General features: G+C 39.4%; 2 protein-coding genes across 5 annotated transcripts; both read left to right on the plus strand.

The window, feature by feature from the left end:
* Positions 1 to 9,878: 9,878 nt before the first annotated feature.
* noto (notochord homeobox) lies at positions 9,879 to 10,880 on the plus strand. Its single transcript, XM_085257826.1, has 3 exons — positions 9,879 to 10,257; positions 10,364 to 10,551; positions 10,674 to 10,880. The coding sequence occupies exons 1-3, from the start codon at positions 9,879 to 9,881 to the stop codon at positions 10,878 to 10,880; spliced, it is 774 nt and encodes a 257-aa protein (XP_085113952.1).
* A 3,201-nt stretch (positions 10,881 to 14,081) lies between these two features.
* emx1 (empty spiracles homeobox 1) lies at positions 14,082 to 23,873 on the plus strand. 4 transcript variants are annotated; one of them, XM_085257190.1, is made up of 6 exons: positions 14,082 to 14,234; positions 14,413 to 14,543; positions 14,649 to 14,746; positions 18,206 to 18,557; positions 20,213 to 20,397; positions 22,710 to 23,873. In XM_085257190.1, the coding sequence occupies exons 3-6, from the start codon at positions 14,666 to 14,668 to the stop codon at positions 22,875 to 22,877; spliced, it is 786 nt and encodes a 261-aa protein (XP_085113316.1). In that variant the 5' UTR covers positions 14,082 to 14,234; positions 14,413 to 14,543; positions 14,649 to 14,665; the 3' UTR covers positions 22,878 to 23,873. The 4 variants fall into 4 exon arrangements, with proteins under 4 accessions (XP_085113316.1, XP_085113317.1, XP_085113319.1 ...); XM_085257191.1 differs by lacking the exon at positions 14,413 to 14,543; XM_085257193.1 differs by lacking the exons at positions 14,413 to 14,543; positions 14,649 to 14,746 and having other exon boundaries at positions 18,144 to 18,557.
* The last annotated feature ends 1,634 nt before the right edge of the window (positions 23,874 to 25,507 follow it).

Here is a 25,507-nt window from a genome sequence, read left to right on the forward strand (position 1 = left end):
GGATGGGTTTTTTCTGTCTTCGCAGCTTAAGGATGGTTTGTTTCACTTGCAAAGAGAACTCATTTGACCGCATGTTGTCTGTTCACATCAAAATCTTCTAAATGGAAGATTTTAATGATCAAGCTGACGCTTTTGGTATTGCATGGTGGATCAAGATCTGACTGTACTTTTCTTGTTTCATATTTCCTTAAATTTTTAACAGGATCCACTGACTTAAGTGAAGCTCCAAACCATGACAGAGCCTCAACCATGCTTTATAGATAGATGTAGACACTCACTTTTGTTCTTCATTCCTAATTTCCTGTATGCCTGGTGACAGTAATCTAATTTGCTAATGCCGGTCACATATTCAATCAGCTTATGTGATTCTTTTTCAGACAATTTCATACAAATTTAGATTCTTCACTACGTGAGACCTGTTGTCACCTGCTGTCATTTCTTGTGTATCTTCCCACACCAGTCTTTTTTCTCCGTTTCCCTTAATAATGGCTTCTTGAGAGCCACTTTTCTACTGACAGCATTTCTGACAAGGCTCCAGTGAATAGTAGATGGTTTAACTCAGGTCCTGTGTCAGGTCTTTGCTGGATTTTTCCTTTCTTAAGAGTGTGACTTTTAGATATTTTTAATGATTGTTTTTTAGGCCTGCCACTTCTTCTTTTGTCTTCCACTGGTACAATTTCCTCCAGTTTCCACTGCACAGCATGCTGAGATCAAACTGTTTTATCTTTGGCATTTTTCATGGTTTCACCTAAACAATTGGGAACAAATAGCTTGTTTTTGTGACAGGCTGAAAATGACTAAAGATGCCTGAAGATGCAATTTTAAATGGGTTCTTTGCTCAGTTATGTGTCTACACAACATTGGTTTATGCCTTAAGTTAGGTGTCTTAATCCTTGAATGATTCATAGTTCAATGTCAAACAGACTACAAAACAAAAATCTATTCAATTTAATTTCTATAGCATCAAATCACAACAAGGTTGCCTGAAGGTGGTTTATATTGTAAGGTAAAGACCCTAAAGACCCTATTACTGGTTGGGGGTCAGTGGAGGAAGACAGGAGTTTTCTGATTTCTACCATTCATTAGATCTTTATTGTCAGCCAGACAGTGACCTGAACAGTCGGGTTTGAATATGCAGGCTTGTCATCATTTCCTATAAAAGGCCTGAGTGTAGGGGGGGTGGAGGAAGTGTGGCAGTACCATAAGCAAACAGAGAATGTGAAGAGAGGAAATGGCTTGTCCCTATAATCACAGCCCAGGAGCAGCAGTGCATTGAGCTCACAGCGCCAGGGTGCTTGGCCTCTCTCTGTCTTCTTTCAATGCTGCAAAACCCTGCAAGAAGTGCTTTATAGACAAGCTCTGACACCCACAGGAAGTGTAAACAGAGGTCAAGTGTTAAAGTCCAACCCGCCAATTCTCACCTCCGTTAAAGATAGAGGGGGTCCCTCAAAGCACCTGGGAAGAGCCCACCCTTTTAAACACTGGAAAGACTGGTTTTAAAAAGAAGCCTTATGACTCAGTGAAGATCTCAAAAGTCTACAATTTATGCATTTATCAAAAGACTAATGGGGATGCTAATTTGACTAGAGAGACAAGAAAAGTTTGTTATTAAATGTGGTATCTATGTCTGACCAAACTTTTCTCAAAAAGGTTATGATGATGCCACCTATAAGGCCTTTCACCAATCAGTGTGTTTCAGATCTCTGCCTTCACTTATTAATAAAAGAAATGCATGCTCTACTGGGTTGAGATCAGGTGACTGACTTGGCCATTAAATTAGCTGGTTGCTAGATGGGAACGCACCGTTAATCTTATTACATTTTAAAGACATACACAGCAAAATTTTTGTATCACAGTTAAAACATGAAGCTCTCAGAGGCCATAAAGGCAGTTCACTCTCTGGGACGGATTTAGTTTTAAGCATATAATATTATATATGATATTTAAAATCACCATATACCATTTTTCTAAATTTTGCCAATACAAACAAAGGCAGCAGATTTTTAAGGAAGTTTTTGTTTTTGTGGAAGTTTAACATTTTGAGGTCAAACATGACAAAACATTTTAAATCTTCATCCAGTAATTTCTATGTGTTGACAATACGCAGTACACTTGTAAGCCAAATTTTAATGGATTGTGAACAGGACCCCACTTTGCACCCCCATGAAGTTTAATCAAATGTCATTAAAAAATTGAACGATCATGTTTACAAACAGAATGATGACACACCTGCACGCAAATGCTAATGAAAACATAATCTCCTTGTCAGAGGTAATGCTGGCATCGGGAATTACAGTCAGTCCCCCATTTTCAGAGGCTTGAGATGAATTTGAAAGTTGACAAACAGTTTCATGGCTGTGTGAGACCTGTTCCCTTGTTATTACATGGCAAATGATGCAAACATAATATCAAAATTCAAGGTGTTGATTTTGCATTTTGCAGCTTTTGGTTGTAATTTTTACTACAGGGCACAAATAGGCAATTTAAAGCCATCACATACAGAAAAAACGTTAGGAGTGGACAAATCAGCAATCTGGTAAATTCTTAAAAGAATGAATGACCATCTCAGAAACACCAAAGGCTTGAAAGATCGTGAAAAACAACTAAAGTGCATGATGACAGAATCATTTCCATCCTAAAGAAAAAGAACTTCACAAGATCTAATCAGGTCTCTGAAAATGGAGACTATGTGCACAAATGGGTACAACTTCTAGAAAAAGTATTTTTTTTTGGAAAAACCCTTGAATTAAAGCTGAAAGCTGGTATTTCAATCACATCTTTTTTTTTTTTCATTTAAAATCCACTGCAGTGGTCAGAGCCATGCAGAGATGTTTGAAGGTGCTCAAAGTTAAAAAGGGCCACACAGAACCAGGCTGACTAACAACAACACACATTCATCAAGAATCTAATATGGACTCACATCATATTATATCACTGTCATCAGGTGGGGACAATGCAAAGCAAACGTAGCCTATGTTTTACCTGATGGGTACAAGGTTGCTGTGGAGGGGTTGCTGCTGCTCCTGCTGCTGATAGTGCTGGTGGGCAGGGCTGTGCTGATCTGAGACTGTAGACTGTAAAAGGTTCATAGGAGAGATGGTAGCTGATTAAACAAGTGTTATGAGATAATAATAAAATGCAAAGATTGGTGACAGTACTTGGAACCATCAGGCAAGAGATTTAAAAAAACGCTCTTCCTCCTTCCATCTCCTCATCTCATCCATCACTCTCCACTTGCTGTCCATCTGAGAACAAGGCACAGTTTGCTATTGCATTAAACTGTTATTCAGTTATCCACACTTAACAACTCTTGCACCTAATCCATGATAAAGTAATGATAGAAAAATGTTATAGAACCAAAATATTGTGTTTATTATTGTTTTTATACTTGAATACCTCTGCAATGCAACAACTGGTACATGTGTTATTGTGACCTGTGCTCTTTGTAGCCCAGCTGGTGAGGGATCCACTGCTTTTAGCCTCACACAGCTCCTTTGGTGACCGTTTCCTCCTCGTGTCCTTACAGAGCATGTCTGGACAATGTTATACCATGAGTAATAATTAGAAAAAATGCACACATGTGCATGTTTTCAGGGGATAAATGTAGGCACGGGAGAATAATTGGGTAACAATTGTCAGCATTAAAGTAAGTGATGAGTAAATTAGACTGCAACATTTTTAATTGACCAATGTTTTAATTAACGTCGACTTTTGAACAGAATAAACTGAATGTTAAACAAATAATCAATTATAATATTAAAAAGCAAAAGAACAAATTGTCTTGAACTAACTAATCCAACCCTTAATTTTAAATAAATTGAGATAATCAAAGCCTCTGAAATTAATTCAATTTTTTTTGTACTTTTCTTTTTATTTATTTATTACTTCTGAAATCTTTTTTGGAAACTAGCGCCACTTGAAAAACACAGTATCTGGAGGACTTTACAGCCCATTTCCCCCAAAAAATGCAATCACATTGTTTATACATGAAATATACTTATAGTATAATTTGTTTTTCCTATTAAAGCACTAGCTGTTACCTCTTGTCTGTGCCTACTGGTAAGCATTTTTAGGTACTGAAAGTAACCAGTAATATGAAGCACTACCAAAGCTTGTCGCTTACAATGGCTGCACATATATTTGACCACATCAGTGTGCCAGAACCATGCATGATGGAAATCAGTTCTAATAGACCAGGCAGATTTGCACCCACAATTATCTGCACAGGCTTCACGTACAGCAAGTGTCTCAGTTCATGGTGCAATTTTTTTTACATTGTATGCAACAATAAATACTTTATAAGGTCAGCAGCTGCAGCAGCAGCATGAATTCCTGTAAGTAAGGGAAAATGTGCACAGCTGGAATACATGGTTGAAGCGTAATGTTGGGCTACACCTTGCTATTATGTTTGCTAGGTTTAGCTTGTTAGCTTGCTGAATTTACACTGAATTGTGTTCTAAACACAAGTTTTGCTAATGGGACTTTCATTTCTGTAGGTCATTATGTGGTCATAAAGTAAATTAGGAACAAAATTAAGTTTTGTTAAATGTAATCTGGGGTCAGATGATTAGCTGTTAGATCATGAAACTTATCAGAAATCCATAGAACGGGACATCAATTTAATGGCAAGCAGCATCTTTTAAAAAACGATCCACTAAAACCACAAATGTCCACCTTATAGCGGTCCTGAAGGAAAGACACTGGGGGTTTGTTGACTGAGGACAGAACTATATAATATATATATATTTCTGTAGCTGACAGATATGATAGCTAAGCTGCTAGCATGGCTGAAAAGGCTATCCTATCTAAATATTGAAGTGCTGTTTTTATTGTGTCTCACCATCACCACTTTTCTCTATCAAATGACTTATTGAAATCCTTATTTTTTAAAAGTTACCGAGGGAATTGGCTCTTTATTTTGGATTTTGCTCTGCTGAAATCAGCGATTAACAGACTCTTTCTTTGGCCCAGTAGTGGCTTGTCTGTGTCTGACAGCTTGAATACACTGATGCTGCGGTGCCTGTAAAGCCAGTGAACAGAAACTCCTCAGCAAGAAAGTTAATCCTTCATTAAGTTGACAGTATAGACGATTATTTAAGTGAATGGTGGCAGAAAGCAGCTCATGCAGTCAGTTCACAGCTCCGGTGTCGACACTGAAGGACAGAGCTGCAGTGAGGCTGTTTCTGCCGCCACACATATAAATGGAAAACACACAGAATATACATAGTCACATGCAAAAGAAGCTATTTCCAATACTGTAATTATTTTGTTCATTAGAGGAATACAAAACATCGCTTTTATACCGATTTTTATTTCTCTCCAGCTCTTTTAATGAGATCAGGTCTTATAGAGCAGCGGTCTCCAACCTTGTTTGCGCCACGGACCGGTTTATGCCCGACAATATTTTCATGGACCGGATAAATACAATAAAATAAAACTAGTACCTGTACCGAAAAAAAGAAAATTTATTCATAACACACGTGAAAAGACCCAGGAAAAACGAGTTAACGATAAAAATGATAACAAAATAACGCTGAAAACCGATAAAAACCCTGAAAACTATACATTTCACACCTGAGCCTCAACTCTCGCGGCCTGGTACCAAACGACTCACGGACCGGTACCGGTCCGAGGGTTGGGGACCGCTGTTATAGAGCAAAATTAAACACATGTATGTTCACATACATTCTAGACAGCCAGTTTATAACTGCTTTTAAATGACCTGCTGTATGATTACAGGTAAATATATTCAAGTTAATGATTTGGGCTAGTAAAACGCCAAAATAACCAAATATATATAAGAAAGTTTCCCCAGGGCTAATCATAAATGTTATTTATATGTGATTGAAAGATTTTTATCTGAAACTAATGGTTGATGACACGGGTATAAAGTCTTTTACATTCAAAGACTCATTTGCAATTTAATAGCCTGTGACACCCCCCCCCCCCTCAGACTTATCATGAAAGTCTTGAGACATGTTGTGACAAGATCTGACTTATTTCTAAAGAAATATAGAACAATTATTAAGCTATCGACAGTATTTATTAGAAGTCACCATACAGAGACAGAGAATGATATGCACTGGTGTTTTGTTGTTTTTTGTTAATATATCTCAATATTTCTGTGTCCTGCCTGTTCACACTTCCTTAAACAGTAACCCAGGGGGTTCAAGCACTGAAGCTGATTTTAAAGCTGTCCACTTCTAGCAGGTCAACTCGCTTTTTTAAGAAATTTAAAAAAAAAAACACTTAGAAAGTAACAATTTTGAAAAACAGTCTCATGTTATGGTTTCATCTTTAGGGCGTGTGAGGTTCTTCATTGACCAACTACAGTCACAGCCCACAGCAGTCCCTGAATGTGTATTGGAGTCAGACGGCATACCTGCCCATTCACTGGACTCTCATTCATAGTCAAGTTGAGGGCCAGAGCCCAGCAGGCCCCTGTAATACCTAATGACTCCCAGTGGCAAAGTGATAGAAACAAGTCGTTCTTGATCGTTTAGTAAGTAGCTTCATAAAGTCATTAGTGGGGAATGTGTGGAGACAGGAAAGACTGAGATTACAGTGTATGTTAAATATGTCGAGCAGGTGAGAAAAAGATCCCTTTCAGTGCAGTGGTAATGATGATGATGATGATGATAGTGTTTCTCTTTGCTTTTGTCTCATTCAGCTGCATGTGCACAGAGCTAAACAGAGTTGTATAGCTCTCACTCCTCTGTCATGTGCCCATGAGCTGGAGTAATATTTCTGACATCCATTGTTTTAAAATGACGGCTTTGATCCTGAAAACCTCGCAGTAACTTGTAACTGAAAGTAAAACAGGAAATCAGAAGCATGTAGGCAAGAGTAGGCTTACATCTCCAGTTGCCGTGTTTTGTTGGAACTTTTAATTGATTGTTTTATTTTATTTCATGCTACTTAAACTGTAGGTGAATTATCTTTCATACAAGTATTTATTACACAACTTGATTGTATACCAAATGTGAGAATGTGAGGTTCATTTCTGCTGACAGCTCTTGTGTTTTTTATTTTTTGATTAAAAACAGCACCTTTATTGTCTATGTTTGTGACTGCTCCTTGGGTAAACTTTCACAACTGACTGAATCACAAATAAAATGAGAATCTAAATGCCACCCATCATTGACAGACTACTGTGATTTTTTTCATGCTTGTTGGTTGTATTAACATAACATTAATGGCATCTGTCAGAGCAGCTAATGGATCTCTCATATTCCACAAACTGCCTTTAAAACTCTGATGCATGAAAATGTTTCACTTTCTATGAAATTTTAAGATTGTGTGTGAATGTGTGTGTGAATGGGTGGATGACTGGATGTGTAAAGCGCTATACAAATACAGGCCATTTACCATTTATGCATCATGTTAATTAGATGGAGTTTTGGTTGTTCACCAAGTGTGTGTGGAGGGTTGATTTTACTGTATGACCCCTTTATCTTGGTAGAGTTTTGCATCACTCACAGAAGTAAAACAAATACCAAGAGGCGAGAGAAACATGAGCCATCACTACATGCAGCCAGATGCTGAATGACTAAGTGATGCTGATGAGTTTCAAGCTTCTGCTGAGAGCCTCATTTGGGAAGGGTGGCCCACGGAGCTATTAGAGAGCAGCCCTTAGTTGTCTTTCTTCTCTCGAGCCATGACTATGAAAAGGGAACTCCCCTGGACAAAGGCGCGTGTATTCCCTGTCTGGCTCCAATACACAAGCATGCTCTGTGACTACCTTGACCCAGAGAGGGTTTTTATTTCAGGTTAACTCTCAATATAAAGAAAAAGAGTGTTGTTGAAGATGAAGTAATGTTATTAGATTAAATATTTACAGCTGAAATATTGGAGGATTTGGCTGAAAATGAAAAAGAAATATATTAAACATAGTTCAGACTTAAAATGGAATTTATTCAATTCTCTTTTTTAGCCTAAATTGTCCAGAAAATGCAGGAAATGTCCATCACCAGTCCCCACAGCTCAATGTGAATCCATCAAAGAATGTATTTATGTTCTATATTCCACTTTTGTCCATCTTAACAGAAAAGAATCCTTGAAATATACAAATTAACATATTATAACATAACTTTTGGATCTAAATGTCTCTTATATAGACCTAGACTATTTTTGTATTTGCTTATTAATTGTCTTGGCCTCACAGGAAGAATGTGAAGTTAATAATTTATGTATTTTTCCCTTCTTTTGATAATTTTTTGACACTACAATAGTCCTTTTCTCTGCGTCAGAAAATAAGGCCTTAGTCGACAAATAATTTCCAACGCTGTTTTAACTCTGAAATGGCTTACATTTGCGCACCAACTTAAAGCTTTTCCTTTTCAAGACTAAATGTGAATTAAAGGACTCGTCGGGGCAGAGGTTTTCCGCAGTACACGCCAGTAAACACCGGTCATGGGGTGGGTGGTCCGGTCGTATAGGCATCAGAAGAAGGATCCTTTATTGTTCAGGCCGACTCGAGAAAGTCTGTGTTTGCCCTCTTCATTAGACATTCTAGTGTCAGCCAAAGAGAATAAACAGATCGAACGGAGGTCAAAGGGAATGAGCGTTTCGCTTCGGTGTTTAAATGTGTTTTAACAGTTACTTAAGGCTCGGGAGGCGCTCTCTGCCACGTCCAAATGATGGAAATGAGCCTGGAAAGTTTGCAGAGCTGGCAATAATCCGGGTTGAAAGAGAGGAAGTTTTTTTGTCCTAGAGTTAGTGTAAAATCACCCCCTTAAACAAAAAAGAAAGAAAAAACCTAACAAGTTTTTTTTTTAAATAAAATAAAATAAAATAAATGTATGCAAAATAGCTGTGCAGTGATCAATCAATCAATCAATCAATCTTTATTTATAAAGCACTTTTCATACAGAGAAAATGTAGCACAAAGTGCTTTACATAGTTAAAAGCAGCCCACCCCACCCTCCAACTCACTCCCCACACTCTCAATAATACTAATATGATAATACTCCACATTTAGTATTTTTAGACCATAAACCAACCCGACCTCAGATTTAGGGCTCAGATTCAGAGCAACTTTAGATTGTTTGAGGAATCAACCAAAGCCTTGCCTTCTCTGAGGAGCTAAAGGACGGGACAGATCAGCATGTGGATTAACGGAGTAATTGAGATTAGCGGAGTTGCAGTTTGGTAAAACCTGCAGCGCTGCGCTCACCCGCTGAATTTGACGCCTCAATTACGCAGGGCTGTTATTCAGTTTCAAGAACCACACCGTTGCTGCTAAAATAAACACTTTGGGAATAGAGTGCATTCGTTTTATACAGGAAACGCATCACAAACTGTTAACACACAGATGCAGTGCTTGATTTACAACTGCAAACACGTATCTTAGCGTGGAATTCAGAATACAGGATACAAAAACAGAAAGCAACACAACATTCCCTTTCTCTGTAGCTTAAAGAAGGTTTCCAATTATCAAGTGCTTAAAGCATCTGTCGACCAGCCTGAACTTAAAGGACACAAAAATAAGATGATTTGGTAACATCAAGGCTTTCCCAGCGGTAATGATTACATTTGGACTTAAGATCCATGCAAGAATTTGTACTCTAGCAAATCTCTTGAGTCCCAGCCCCCCCAGCCCTCTTCAAAAGGCTGCTCATTCAAAGGGTTAGGATGTTTGACAATCCCAGCTTGTATTACTCCAGCAATTAATTGGATACCTTGTCGGGATGTTCGCCTCTCATCTGCTACTTAGAAAGACAAAGGGCTGGCGGGGGGCTGTTGACACCTCCGTGCGCCTCTGGACTATAAATTGAGACACTCCGCAGAGGAGCAGCATTCACCTTCCTGCTGGACTTGGAGAAGCAACTTTTTTTTCAGCAGAGACCTTCATAAACTAATTTTAAACAACCGTCAGCATGCAGGTACCGATCGGAGCTTATGGATACTCCGTGCGTAATTGCGCACCTGCGTCGCTGCACCTGCACTACCAGGGAGGGCAGTGCGAGTCGAAACCACCCAGTGGGAAATCTTTTACTATTGAGGCTTTGCTCGCCAAACCCGAGGACACAACCAGCGGCCGCACGAGTCCTGCTAAGTGCGGAGTAAAATACGAGCCAGCAGCACCATCTCTGCCTTTTACCGGACACGTAGGCTTACCGATAGGACCAGCTCCGTGGGTCTACTCCTCACCCAACGTGTTACACTCAGCGATCCACACGCAACCTGGATATTCCGTCTACTGTTACTCACCTTTCACCTACCAGCCATCGTGTCGAGGCGCACTTTACGCTCAAGGTAAAAACAAACAAACAAACAAAAACATCCGAAAAGTAGTTTGTCTGTAGAAACGGAGACCTTTACGCGGCAGTGTGTGTGATTATATGTTTCATCTGTTCTGCAGCTGCAATGCCCAAAATCAACGTGGGGCTACATTCGCTCAAAACGAAAGGTGGGAAGTCAAAGAGGATGCGCACCAGCTTCACCAGCGAGCAGCTATCCCGCCTGGAGAAAGAGTTCGCCCGGCAGCAGTACATGGTCGGATCGGAGAGATTCCTCCTAGCGTCTTCTCTGCAGCTCACCGAAGCTCAGGTAATAAAATCTTACCGAAAAACACATAGTTTAGGTATTCTTTCAGACATCTCAACAACTTAGTCGTCTTAAGGTAAAAGTACGATTTCTAAGTGTCTTCTTTCTTTTTTTTTACCCCATAGGTCAAAGTCTGGTTTCAGAACAGACGCATCAAGTGGCGCAAACAGAGTCTGGAACAGCAGCAGGCCAAACTGGCCAAACTGGGCCTGGCTGCTCCACCGAAAAGCCCCGGATCTCAAGGGAACGGAGATGAGGGCGATGAGGATGAAGAGTTCTCCGATTCGGATGTGGATATTGACGTATCTGACGACTCCAATGAGCACTGCTGAACCAACCACCGGACCTTTGACTACAATAAAAAAGAGGACTTTTTTATATATATATATATGTACATATATATATCTGAGAAAAGAGGCTAATAGTCTCCAACTAAAAATATTTAATAGATTTATAGTTTTTTATTTAATTGTCTACATTTATTGCCCTTTTGATGAGTTTGTTTTTGTATATCTGAAATATTAAGAAAATATATTTTATGAAATGAATGCAAAACCTGTCCTGTTCATTCCTTTATATCCAATTAGAGAGATTTTTAGAAGTTTAAGGCAACAGCAGCAAACTCAGCAGCTTAAAGTTTGTTTGGGAAGCAGAGACATGTTACATCATGTTCTTCAAATCTGAATTTTTAATAGTTTGAGTGAATTTGCTGGATGTTTGCTGGGGTTCATTATTCATCGTCAGTGAAATGTGATCACACAGTTATGAAGAAGCAAATGAATTCATGTTTGAGGGGTTAAAAAAATACATGGCATATTAACTTCAAATCTGGTTCACTTGGTGTTTTAGAGAAAGACTTGAAATCCTGTTTTCAGAGGCATCATTTAGATATTTCAGAGTTTTATTTAACAAATAAATGAACTTTCATCTTTGCTACATGGAGCAATGTTCATCTTTAATGTGTCCTAAGCAGGTCATTCTTGTGTCTTTCTGGACTTTGCTCATTTCCCTCTCATCTCACTCTGCCAAGTCTGAGGATGATGGGAGATATTTCCTTCCAGGTTCGATCCAATGTAAAGTCTAGGTTACCCTCTGGTTTAAGCTAAGCAAATAAATAACCAGCTCAGGGATTAGCTGGGATATCTGTAACCCAGGGTGGTAGGGGTCACTGTGTCTCGGAGCAAGAGAGCTGGGTCTCACTGTTTAATCTGTTTAAATGGTCAATACGACCGTTCTCACTGTTTCTCAGTGGACTGGGCTTCCACATGCCCACCCACCGCCAGCAGGTGTCCTGTCTCTGCTCTATTGAAACGAAAGGGACTCATGCTGTCTGCCTGGCAGACACGAGGGATAAAACAGAAGAGAAGACGGCACGTAGAAAGGATATGTGTCCATCAGAGCAGGTAATTGGGGTGGTCAACTGAAACTCGGTCACATTAAACAAAGAAGGCTGATGGGAACACACAGCGTCTACCTCTATAATCTTAAAAACATATGATGACACATTTCATGTTAACAAATGCATCGTCACAGGGACAACAGAAGGTACAAGTCAGGGATGTCAAATAGATTTTAGTTCTAGGTCACATACAGCTACTTTGATCTTCAATGGGTTGGCCAAGTGAAATTACAAGGTAAATGAGTAAAATGAAAGAAAAAGTCTTGGTAGTTCATTGCCCAGACTGTCCTGTAATTCTAAAATATAATGTTTTTATTATTTCTCTGAAAAATGTCTGGGGAGGTTTTCTTTTCTTTTTTCCCCTTTTTTATGTGACCTGGAATGTTTCTGTCATTTAATTGTTTATCTTTTATTGAATTACTTTGGTATAGTGTGAATACCAGTGGGAAGGTTGTCTTTACCAACGGGAAAAGCTGGAAAACCTATAAAAATACAGCTAAAAAAAAGTTCCTAGCTAAAGCTATGCACTCCTTCACAAGCGTGGAGTCTTCGCTGGGCCAAGTTGGGCCCCCAGGCCTTATGTTTGATACCCCTGATGTAACTAATTATATGAAGGGTTAGGCTTCTTTGCTTCTATGGTAACAAATTTGGTTGCTGAAAGTGATGATTTAAATTTATAATTTAGTTTCTATGCTCACGTTATTTTACCCGAGGCAAAGAACAATTACACAAACATGACATTTGGAAGAAAAAAGCACACACAAGTCACACAATCATATTCAATCAACAGAACAACTCCAGATGCAGATACACTTGTTTCTGCGTGCAAAATGTATTTTAGAATAAAGGTTTCCTTTCCCATGCAATATACTATATGTTTCTGACCAACAGGCCACTCAAGCTGACTAATTCACTACAAAAAGTTCAACAAAATCAAGTCAGATATTTCTTTTTCTGCCGATCAATTTAACTGTCAATTTAAATATCAGAGTGCAAGGAGACAAGGAGAAGACAGCTGGTCACCGTATCAAAGAGAAGAGTTTAATAAACGCTAACAGAGCTGATCTCTTTCACTGTCTCTTGTCCGCCACCCCCTGCCTGCTCTCTCTTGGTGCCCCCGTTTGGCCTGATCATGGCTTAAGCACCGCTGAAGGAGCAGAATTTGTGTAAAACCACAGAGAGCCGTTTCTGATGTGATCAGCCGGGAATCAGAGCCCCCTTCTCCTCTTCTCTGTCCACAGCTCCACGTAATCCCATTGAGGAACAGAAAGAAGCAGCTAGAGGCCTGGGAAAACTGAGAGAGTCCAGGGGAGGGGCGGTGGGGGTCACCGGGCTCATCGTCTCAATTAGCACAGGGCACCTTAACGGCTGGATGCTTGCCAGCGCTGACTGTGCTTCTTAAGACTCTCTGCAGGGTCCGAATTGAAGGCTTTTCTGAAAGGAAACTGTAACATCTTCACTTGTCTCTTGACCGGTCGCTCTCATCTGCTCTCGTGAGCTTTGCATTTCAGCACATTACACAATTTGTCTTGGCGACACAAACACAGTGGGCAATTTTGGTCTATCCACACGGGTCTCTTCAATGTGCCTTTGTTGGGCTGTGTTAATCTGAAACAACTCATCAGCAACTGTTTTGATAACTCGCTCAAGAGAAAAGACCACTCTTTGCTGGGTTTAGTGTTTAGAGCGTGCACATTTCAAGCTATTAACTTTGCTCAAAGCTCAAAATGTTGGGAGAATCAATATTAGGGTTTCAGTGAATAATTAATTGCAACTAAATCCTAATTTGAAGAATGAATTAGTCAATTTGGGTCTGATCTGAGTTTCTTGATGTTGAAGCTGATGTCTCGAAGTCGCTTTCTTGGCCTCAAGAACAGATCAAAGGCCAAAGCATTATTATAATTATTATAATAATTATTATTAGTATTATTAGTAGTAGTAGTATATTGAACTCACTTTTTTTGAGGATTATTAGTGGCAATGATGATCCTTATTTGCACCAGTGAGGCCTGTTTTATACTAGCTGTTTTATATTGTCTGGTGTACCTAATTAATTGGCTACTGAGTTTCTCCCCACCAAAAAATTTAAATACAGTTCGTCACATGACTCCCATGAGTTCTTCTTCGCCTTCAGATTGTAATGCAGCTTTGAGGAGGTGTGAAAGTTCTCATGGAATTCAACGAGCTGCAGCCTCAATGGAGAGCGCACTCACGCTTTAACCAACATGCGTTTTAGAGCAGGCGATCGTAAAGGGGGGGAATCCCTCTTTGCATTTTATTTGCAGAGGTAAGGGCCACTCTACTCCATCTAATAGTCATTAGCTTTCATTACAAGCGTTTGAAGTAGAGGCAGGGTTTTGTCTCGACGTGAAAGGCTCGCATTTGAGATGCACATTGACTTCTGACACGGGCACGGACAAGAGGGGCTCATGCTCGGAGAACAAACTGCTTCTTTTCTTTGCCAGGAAACAGCAGTTCCTGTTAACGTTGTATACAGAGACGGAGGACGCCATTAAACAAGCTGCAGGCTAAAACAGAAAGACCGCCGGATACCGACTGTGCAACTTTTACGTTCGACAGCAAAACCTTTCATCAATTAAGTGTCATATTTTAATTGTATTGTATCTGACGTCCCAAACTGAGATTTCAAACATATAATCTTAACACTAATGCATTTCCCATCCCATTATTTTTTCCCCAGGCCTTGTTCAAAGTGGGATGTTTGTTTATGCTGAGGAGGGGAGCCGGTGGAAGAGCGGGGCCCGTACAGGTGGCCGAACGACCGCACTTCTTATGCAGGTGCCACAAACGCAGAGACGTGCTACTTTTCTCATCTCGTTATAATGGGGTGAAATTTCCCAAGTATTTAAGTGGAAGAGATTAGCTGAACACACAACGCTAATGCGAAACAAAATGGCTAATTAGTTTATTAATGAACGGAGGAAGGGACCGAGGCGGTCTGCGGACTGATTTGATCTCATGGCTTTGATCAGCGTTAGGGGAGAACGAGCAGACAACACACGGCGCTGATCTTTGTCACACAGCCCCAAAAGCTGAATATCCCAATATTTATTTAGTTATTTCCTTTTAATTCACAAGTAATTTCATTAAGTTTCATTTAAAAAATAATATGCATCAGTTAAAACTTAAACTTCTTGTTTTCCAACTTACAAGCCCTCGTGAAGCCCCTCGCCAACCTGGAACCGCTGAGGTCACAACTTCCCTTTGATCTCCGCGGATAAACTCAAAATCCTTACAACCTTACGGTTCCTCACCTCAACCGCTAGATGGCAGCATTGACATAGAAGTCGGTGTTTTTCAGGGAGCTGTAAGAGCGTTTCAATCTTCCGCCACTAGAGGACAGCACTAATCTAAACTGCCGTCACTCCTCACAGTTGTTTCCTTTTTTGACTGTGAGGAACTGAACAGTTTAAAATGTATTATTATTATTATTATTATTATTATTATTAATTTTGTTGTTGTTGTTGCTTTTGTTGTTGCTGTTGTTGTCAACTTCATATCAGTTGATTAACATTTAAAATTATAAGATAAAAATTTATTTTAAGTTATGGATAAAAGCAGGCTGTTTAGGGTTTACCGTAAGCGTTTTTTCCCCCCACTCTTCCATCCGGTTATTTCTAGCTCCTGCAGGCTACCTGCATCTTGGAACATCTCCGATCTCTCTTCTGGGTTTTCTTAATACACAAAATGTGCAACGATTTTTTTTTTTCCTCCGGTCACACTGGACATATTCATACGTGTGTTGGGTGCTTTAAAGAGTTGTCATTTATCTCGTTTTATTTGATTCTTAATGCACTAAATGAGAATTAAGATCTCGAAAAGGTTTCAGATTGTTGCAGCTGCTACATTGAAATGTCACTATAAAAGCTTTAAGGAAACAAATCCATTAAAACAGTCAGTGCACTATTCTTGAAGATCACTTTGGTCAGACTGAGTAATAAGGGGGCCTCGGGGGTGAAATCAGCAACAGGTACGGAACAAGGTTAGAGCGCTTTCCTTTGTTTTTTGTTACAGCAGAGCGATTTGATCATCTATTAACCAGCCGCGATCAGGGTCAGCGCGTAGAGGCCCACAGGGTTTCATCATTAAACTCAAGGCGGCATTTTTAACCCACTCAGCCATCCTTCAAGTTCCTGCTTCTGATGCTCCGTTTGGACTGTTTAGATAGAGAACTGAGCTGCGTGACTGATTCCTGAAACGTTTCCCTGTAAAGGCGGTGTATTCATCGGCGCTGTTTCCTTGTTCCTCTTATCTCTCCATTCTCTACCACTATAGGCTTGTGGAACTTACCGCTGACCTATACGACTAAAATACTTGTGAAGGTTAAATTTAAAGAGTTAAAAAAAACTCCAGGGTTTAATTTTACAGCTATTTCGCGGCAGACCTTTCAATAGACACTTATAGTTATGCCACAGATGTGGATGATTTCCTGGCAAACTGTATTAGGAATTTATGATCCACCAAGAATGAATGTTAAAATAACTGAATAGCATTTATGCGTCGCCACAATCCTCACCGTGTAATTACTATAACTAAAAGAAATGGAAGTGTTCAAGGAACAGCCCCATATTAAGCTTTTCGAACAATGACCCATTCCCAGAACCGATTGCTGTCTTTAGGAGCCTTTAGCTCTAAAAGCCTAATCAACAGCTTGTTTTACCTCATAATTTCCATCGGTAATGATTTTCTAATGCAACCCCAACGCGAAGGAGCATATTAAGAGGATAATTATTAACTTGGTTAGCGCGCAATGGAAGCTGAGCGCCGAGGGAGCAGCTCTAGTAATGACAAACAGACTTTCTCCTGCTAAACTGTCCTCACAGAGGACAAACTCACAGACGTTTTCTTAAAAATATATATAAAAAAAAACACGAGGCGAATTAATGACGCCGTTATGTGCTTACAATAAAAAGTAATAATAATAATAATAATGATAAATGAGCTTAATTTTTAACATAAAAACGCGAGCACACCATTAAAAAATACAAATACACGTTGTGACCTGAAAGATGCTTCGATCTGATTCGACCAAATTTAAAAACGTTTGCTTGACGAATTTAAATTTTAAACAGAAAAAAACCTCTAAACTAAAATTAAAAAAACACCTGTAACAAATATTATTTCTCGCCTTTTCTCCTTTTTTTAACCGGAGCTGTTAAGTCGAACGTGCACTTATTATTGCACCGATTGAGAAACATTTTAAATCCACGGAAAATTTGATTTAAAAAACAAAACAAAACAATCAGCGGGACACCTCACTTTGTAGAGAGAAAGGATGCTCTGCTGCAGGGAGTCTGACTCACCAGAATCAGCATTCTTCACTGATTCATGTTGTTGTTGTCGGGTTTGTTTGTTTTAAAAATATATTATGAAGATCACATAAAAACATGAAAGACAGACGTGGAGTTTCGACTGTAGTAATAATAATTAATAATAATAACCTCAATAAAAGAAAAATAAGCGGTATTTGAAGATAAAACTTTGTATTGTCTTATTCTGAGAGGCACATAAATCTCATAATATAAATCTAATTTTGCTCTTGTGTGTGCGTGTGTTTGTAATGAGAGTTGAAAGAGAGCCTAAACGTTAAGTTAAAGGTGAAAGATCCAAAGTGTCTCGGTGAAAAACCAACAAAACAAAACTTCTTAACGAGCGTCAGTCAAATACTGACACTATGAGAATTCCTGAACTGGATGAATCTGCTGTGGGACGAGTGGGACCTTCTCACTCCCGCAGGCGGACTAGTTTTTTCCCCCTCCTGTAGAAAAACTTGACATTAAAGCTGAACGCGACATGCAATGACCCATTAATTGGAGCATGCTAGTTTTTCTCAGCGTGCCCCTGTAACTAAGCTGCCCGGTCTTGTGTGATCTACAAAGCAGGTACTTGAGGAGACCTATTGGCAGGTGCTCTGGTCCAATCAGCTCCCTCTTTCCGCGCAACGTCAAGCCACATGGAAGGTTTCGGGCGCTTTTCTTGGTGCGCATTTGCGCGCAGAAACCCTCCGAGCGCGCACGGGCTCGGTGAATCAGGACAATTTGCAGCACTGTTGAGTTTTCTAGCAGCATCTTAGAGCTCGTGTAGACAAACCCTTCACCCACCCTCCCCTAACACCCCCACCATCTTTGGCCATGATGCTTCTCTGAGAGTGGGCTTCTTTTTTTTCCCTTTACAGCAAGAGGAAGGAAAATAATAAAGGCTGATCGCGTTCTTTTTGGTTTCCCTTTCTACCGAGAGATGATGTTTTCGTCTGCAGGCAAGCGCTGCTTCACGATAGAGTCTCTGGTCGCTAAAGAGAACCCTCTAACGGCAGAGGATCCCATCCGCCCGACGGCTTTAAGTTACTCCAACCCGACGACAGATGCCTTAATGAACAGTTACCAGGCTCCACCACCGGCCAGGTCCCTCTACCAGAGCCCGGACCTGGTGTTCCCGGAGACGATGAACCACCCCTCACTCACCGTGGCTCCTCACCAGCTCGGAGGATCCCACCTACAGCATCCGCACTTCTTTGGGACGCAACACCGAGACCCGCTCAACTTTTACCCCTGGGTGTTACGTAACAGATTTTTTGGACACAGATTTCAAGGTACGCGAAAAATGCGAATGCAAAACATAATAATATAATAATAATACTAATAAAAGTTTTTTTAATTATTACTTCGCTTAAAGATTTGCAGATGTGTGCGTATTTTGAGGTCCACTGTTGGGCTATAAAGGCCAGAATTCTTAGTCTAGAATTAAACAATGCGTTATTCTGTGCGTAAAATGGTGAATAAAGTAGGTGGAGGTGATTAAACTAATAAAATAAGTGTGTGCATAACACGTGGTTTCCATAGTAAACTAAATATCTTTGTGTGGGATTTTTTTCAACAATATGACTGTAGATTTCAAAAGCATTTTTAGTCGAACAATAAACTGTAGCCGCAGATATCACAATCCACAAGACCACTGACAGCTTGCAGCAGGCTTGTTGGGCTCCTCTCACGTTTCCCACTCTCGTTTGCCCTGCAGCTACTCTCGGAAAACCACAGGAGGAAAAGATAAGCAGCCGTGTTGTGTTTTTTCCCCACATAAAATAAAATTCGCCTTAGGTGAGGCTACAGTTTTTTTTTTTCATTTAATTAAAAAATCTTGCACAAAAGCCAGTCCACAGAGGCAAAATAGATCAAATCTACCATAATAATTTCATCGTGAGGGGAGGGATGCGGAATACAAATCTGATGCAGAGAGGCTTTGAACACAGCTAGTGGTGACAAACCTCAGCCACACCTACCCTCCAATAACTATACAGCACTAAGACCTGTTATTAGTAAGACATGAAAGATAATCTACATCTTTTTATTCATTCAATCATTTTTAATTACGTAATTGTCTGGACAGAAAATGTCATTTTGGGGGGAAAAAGCAATGTTGCAAACGCATAAAGGGCCCCTTAATTTAAAAACAAAACAAAAACAACTAAATAAATCAAATATCTGTATCATAATTATACCATAGGCTAATTAATACATACATTAGCCTTATTGGATGTAATTGGGTAATATGGGGAATTTAACAGAATTTGTAAATGTAAAAAAACCCCAACAAACAAAAACCCAAACATTTATTTTAAATAAAACAGTTTGCACCAAAAAATCACTCTGAGAAATATTGACCATAAAAAAAATTCTGAAAAATATTTATACCCTAAAAAATGCAAAATAGATCAGACTAAAGACAATAACTTTTAAAGACGCATTTAATATATTTAGCTGTAGTCACATAAATATTTTTTATATATTACGATGTGTTATGATGTGCTATTTTATGACTCTATTCCGAATGTGTAGCCATGTACTTTCTTATTTAACTATAAATGTCTGATCCTGATTTTTGTCACGATTTATTTATTTTTAAAATGTGCGTAAAGTCATTCAGCCTAAAACTGCGTTATAGGGCAAAACTGTCTTTAATGAGTTTACCAGAAAATGAATTTATTGTGTTTTTTTATCAGGTTGGACAGTTTACAATGCCACGTTCAAACGGGCCTAATAAATAGCACGATTGCGCAAAACAGCATTTTGTTATCGTACTTTTGTATTAATACGCTTCTTTTTTTTTCCAAATGTCAATTCTATTTTATTAACAAAAACAGTAATAAGTGAACCATTATAACTTGTTTTGTTTTTTTTCTCGGGAAAATAAAATAAGAATGAACTTTTTCCATGACTGACGTTACCGTTTCGTTGACTTCGCTGTCAGGTAACGACGTGTCCCAGGACAGCCTGCTCCTCCACGGCCCTTTCGCGAGAAAACCCAAACGCATCCGGACGGCCTTCTCTCCCTCCCAGCTCCTCCGGCTGGAAAGAGCCTTCGAGAAGAACCACTATGTGGTCGGAGCCGAGAGGAAACAACTGGCCAACAGCCTGAGTTTATCTGAAACGCAGGTAGGTTAAGCTAACGCTTGCTTGTTTAAATTAATTGCTAACGTCGCTTACTTTTGTCGTCAATACTATTACTGCTAATAAACTATTACTAGCATCTGGCTAGTTCTGGATACTTCTATAACGTTATCCACACATAGCTACAGCTAAAATAGCCCCAATATTTTAAAGCCCAAGCAACGACATTAAAACGGACAGCAACAAAAGAATAATAAAAAAAATAATTTATAAAAATAATTTATATTTATTTTCTTACGTAGCCAACAATTCTTTATATGTTATATTATAGGCTTTTACTCGTCTGTTTAGTTGTTAGAATACATTTATTTGAATGAATGCACTGTATTGCAGAAAACTAGATTCAATTGTAATAGTTTATGGCAATTTTATTTGTATAGCACATTTTATGTGTAAACTCAATGTGTTTAACATGAAAGATAAAAACATAAAACCCATGTAGGTCTACTGTGCCTTCAGGCAGTAAAAATAACAAAACAATCTTTACAAAGATATAAAACACAACACACACGTACAAGGTAACACACACTGTTATTAAGTGCAGAGCTGCGAGAATGATAAAGTTTGAAGTTTGTCTTTGATTGTGGACAGAGCTCTGACTGACCTCAGGGCAGCTTGTTCCTAAGAACAGGACCCGGGTAGCTGAGAGCATTCTCAGCACACTTTGATCTAATTCTGGGAACAGTTAAAAGATCTGCACCTGATGACCTGAGAGGTTTAATCGACAGGGAGCAAGTCAGAGATTTATTGCGGGGCCAAACCATTTGGAGCTTTCTGAATTAATAGGATTTTAACGATGATTCTGTGCTGAGCTGGGAGACTTTAATATGTTCAAATTTCTGCGTATTTATAAGGACTCTGCTGCATTCTGGACAAGCTGAAGCCTACTGATAGTTTGAATGATCCTTCAAATGGAGCATTACAGCACTCTTGATACGGATGCATCAAGCACTTTGATATAAGTATTTTCAAACTTTTTAAATATATATTTAAGTGGCAGAAAGAAAAAACAGTTCTTGTGAACCTGTTAACATAATGAAAAACAGAAAATTAAAGTCCAAAATGAAAAAAGTTCCTGACTTGATCACTATGTTTCAGAGACAGAGATGATAAATATACAAATATTTTCTTCTTGTTATTCTAATTTCAATAATTGATACGTTAGAAATTTAAATTAACAATAATTAACTGAATTTATCTTACATGACATATCTGTAGGCCTGTGCACTTGCATTTTTTTAACATTTACCTGACCCACATTTTGCAAAGAGTCTCTCAAAAGGATTTCACTCATGTATGCTCTACCGTAAGCTGTGGTAAATATTATTGATGCTTAAGTTTAATGAGTCCACACTCTGTGGGTGTCAATTAGGCTGCCTAATAGGTAAGATTAAAAGATATTTCCTCAGTCAGCAGTGTGAATATATTCTGCTTGCAAGTTTCTGGTTTGTGTCAGTCAATAAGGCGGCTTGCAATTAAGCAGCAATTGAATTATGCAAATTTTAAAGACTGTCAAACGAATACTAATAAACTCACTTTATTGGATCAGCAAGATTAAACGATAGCATCTACATGGGTGATAGCAAGGCCCATGTCATCAGTTTATCTTAAAGTTAGAAAATTTGGATACGATTAATCAAGTCACTGTGGTCATGAAATAAGCACGAAATACTGTAATATACTATAACGTATATAATGCAGCTCACCCTCCACCCCTTTAGCTAAACAGGTCATTCACAAATTACTGCACTGTACCAAGGATCTTTAAGCGTTTGCTCTGAAAAAAAAATTACCCCAAAGCCGAGCAAAGTAAAGATTAAAGAAAAGTAATGTAAGTGTGAGTGTGTAGTACTCTGACTACATACGGGTTAGTCAGACAGGTTCATATTACAAGGTCACAGCAGCAACTGTCTGGAAGCTTTTAAGCTTGATATTTCACGCATTTTATGCCATCCTTAGTCATTAAGTCTTTATGTGCATTTCTGTTTTCCCTCTCGCTTGCTAAACAGAATAAACTGCGTTGCTTTATTTTATTTCCCTTACTGCATTTCAACAATACAAGTCAGAAACACAGTTTGCCAAAGCACATACTTTGTAGTACCATAAAGAAAGAGAGAAAGGAGCTTCTTAAGGAGTAATTATTGTGCCTTTATTAGATCAACAAAACCACAACATGGCCATCATTTATCTTATTAGCTGCTTGTGCGTTGGGAAACTCAAAATGTGCATCTAAACAGATGTTCGTTAAGTCTTTTCCTTTTTCTCGGGTCACACACTGAGTGCTTTTCTCTATCCAGGTGAAGGTGTGGTTCCAGAACAGGAGGACCAAGTACAAGCGACAGAAGCTGGAGGAGGAGGGACCAGACAGCCAGCAGAAGAAGAAGGGGAACCACCACATCAACAGATGGCGCATCGCCACTAAGCAGACCAGCTCCGAGGACATTGACGTGACCTCAGAGGACTAAATCTGCGGTCCAGCCTCTGACAATGCTGCCCTACCCCTGCGTCTGCTTGTGACGCATCAGAGGACCAATACTATTTATTATGTAATATTATTAAGTATAATTAGACACATTAGAGGAAGACTCGAGGACTTAATATGTGATCACTGCTCATCTCTTCATCAAGGTGCTATACTCTGTGACACTGGGAGGGGTGGGGGGCATCTTATTTAATGAAATCTCCTCTGATTGTCTCTGGATGAGAAGAGATTCTGACATCGTTTGATCATTTTGGTTGTGTGACAGCCAAACATGAAGAGACATGACACCCTCTACCATGGTGTTTTTGTTGTTTTGTTTTTTTAAATTGTACATAGACCAGTGAAGGTTACGTGTTTTTTGTTTGTTTTGTTGGGGGGGGGGTGTTACCACTTGCTTAGGTCATTAACACTTCATCGCTCGCCCTACTCCACCACCTGTGTACCAAGTTAATTTAAATTTCTCCTCACTTACAAGAAGGAGGTGATCCACACTACGAATCCACCCGGTGAGTCGGAGGACGCACTCGGTGCCAGACCGGAAGAACAAAAACTGGGGAGAAACAAACAAACAAACAAAAAAAATTACGTAAAGGAGCACGCATCTAAAGAAGATTCAAAGACCCTGCATGATTTTATTCCCACTTTCACGCCTTCAAAGCCGTCTTGGCTCTTTGTTACACTTCCTAATGAAGATTCTTCACAGTAATGTGACTCTTGGCCAGCTGTGCATGACTCTGGGACAGATGAGAAGCTGCAGAGACCTCTGGTGTTCGGGTTAACTTGAGCTGCATAGTACAAGTTCACAGCTTCGTGCTTCTTCTGCCATGGCACATTTGTGATCGTGAATGTGTGCAGATTTCATCCAGCACTGTGTGTAGTACAAAAACGTAATATGACCAGAACACAGTTGTGCGAGCGGAACGTGTAATTACAGAAAGATGTTTTAGAAATAAAAGTAAAAATTATTTCTCTGATGGGATACGGTGTGTGTGTGTGTGTGTGTGTGTGTGTGTGTGTGTGTGTGTGTGTGTGTGTGTGTGTGTGTGTGTGTGTGTGTGTGTGTGTGTGTGTGTGTGTAACTCAAGTGTTTTCTTTTTAAACTTCAGATACTGCAAGATTACATTTCTTTACAGCCATTGCAGTTGCAGATTTGATTTATTACGTCTTACTTTCAAACTCAAGATGCATGCAAGTGATGGGAATGACAACCCGGCAATACTGGAGCACAAATGAAGAATTTTACTGTTCTTTTTGCTGTAAGCTGCAGCAAGCTTAGGTGGGTGGTGCAATCCAACATCCCGTTAAGGTGGTTTCTCTTTGAGATTGATGTGTCAGGAATGTTGCCGGACAGCTGCACAGGTGTCAGGTGTGTTAGCCATCAGTCTGTATTTCCTCTGAATTCCAGCAGAAATAGCACAGAAATCATTCCCATCCAGAGGTTGAAACTCCTGGGAAAAAAAGGAGGGAAAGTAGTTGGCATTGTGCAGAAGCCTTTTCACCAACTGCCACAGTAATCACCTGTCAAAGGAAACGGAAGGAGCCTCTGCCTAATGACCCCGAGGCTTTAGAGATGAGCCCTGACGGCTGACCCTGATGACTTGTTTTGTAAGCTAAGAGGCACGGAGACGTACGAGTAAAATGCACTGCAGTAGTGCTCACTTTTTTCTTGTTTTTTTTTAACAGCAGTGCACAATACATCAGACATCTGGAGGTGTAAAGGGGCCATATGTTTTGTTTTGAGTTCCAGGATATCCTATACTCACTGCAGGTGCAAATACATTGTAAGAGACATTGATGGTTTCCAATCATCTAAACAAACACAATCAAATGGGCTTATTTTTAAACAGTACAGTAGCTCACTGACACTAAAAGCTGTCTTGACGGTTGCTTAAGCCCAATCACATCTTGATTAGCTATAAGGTCAGCGCAATTAACGCGAGCTGCACCTCTAAGTCGTCTGTTAGGAAAACAATTAAAGGCAAAAATCAAGCTCATCTCCCTAAACGCCCGGTCTCGTGTCGCCTTAGTCAGCAGAGGGGAGAGTTTAGGATGAGAGCAGGAAAACAGCGTGAATAACAAGTGTCTCTCCAGACGTGTAGGTTTAGGAGCTGCTGCTGCTGTTGTTGCTGCAAAGGTGTTAGAAAACTCGACCGAATCACTGTGGGTTTAATCAGGATTTTCTCATTACTTGCTTTCTGGGGGATGATTGCAGCTTTCTGTTTTCTCAGTAAAACGTACAAATTACACTGGCTTTAAAATTCCTCGTTGAGTGATAAATCATGCAGTGCAACGCACACACAGAATTACACGTCTAATTACTGAAAGAATGCTGCTAACTATGCCCTGGTAGCATTTACACGGAGCTCAAAGTATAGCTGAAAAACTGAAATTATAGGGCACAACCCACAGCACCTTTAGAGATGACGCTGAAAAACATTTGCTGGCTGAAAAATAATATTCAACATAGATGTAATTAGAAATAAATAAATGCAATATATCACTGTAACCACGTTAAGCAATTTTTATTTTTGTTATTTTATGGCTATTTTATTGTTTTTATTTTAATGTTAAATTAAAAAAATTAATTTACTGAATTTCAGTGAGATATTACAA

The sequence above is a fragment of the Mchenga conophoros genome, linkage group LG19 (genome assembly GCF_057382185.1).
Source record: "Mchenga conophoros isolate Kocher_MC1m ecotype Shallow Benthic linkage group LG19, M_conophoros_male_GT1.1, whole genome shotgun sequence".
Taxonomy (NCBI): Eukaryota; Metazoa; Chordata; class Actinopteri; order Cichliformes; family Cichlidae; genus Mchenga; species Mchenga conophoros.

What these genes read in the sequence shown, in the direction of transcription:
- emx1 (XM_085257190.1), top strand. Translation starts at nt 14,666, where the DNA reads ATGTTTGTTTATGCTGAGGAGGGGAGCCGGTGGAAGAGCGGGGCCCGT. An exon ending in TTTTGGACACAGATTTCAAG is followed by an intron (nt 18,558 to 20,212) that starts GTACGCGAAAAA and finishes CTTCGCTGTCAG; the next exon opens with GTAACGACGTGTCCCAGGAC. An exon ending in TGAGTTTATCTGAAACGCAG is followed by an intron (nt 20,398 to 22,709) that starts GTAGGTTAAGCT and finishes TTCTCTATCCAG; the next exon opens with GTGAAGGTGTGGTTCCAGAA.
- noto (XM_085257826.1), top strand. Translation starts at nt 9,879, where the DNA reads ATGCAGGTACCGATCGGAGCTTATGGATACTCCGTGCGTAATTGCGCA. An exon ending in AGGCGCACTTTACGCTCAAG is followed by an intron (nt 10,258 to 10,363) that starts GTAAAAACAAAC and finishes TCTGTTCTGCAG; the next exon opens with CTGCAATGCCCAAAATCAAC. An exon ending in TGCAGCTCACCGAAGCTCAG is followed by an intron (nt 10,552 to 10,673) that starts GTAATAAAATCT and finishes TTTACCCCATAG; the next exon opens with GTCAAAGTCTGGTTTCAGAA.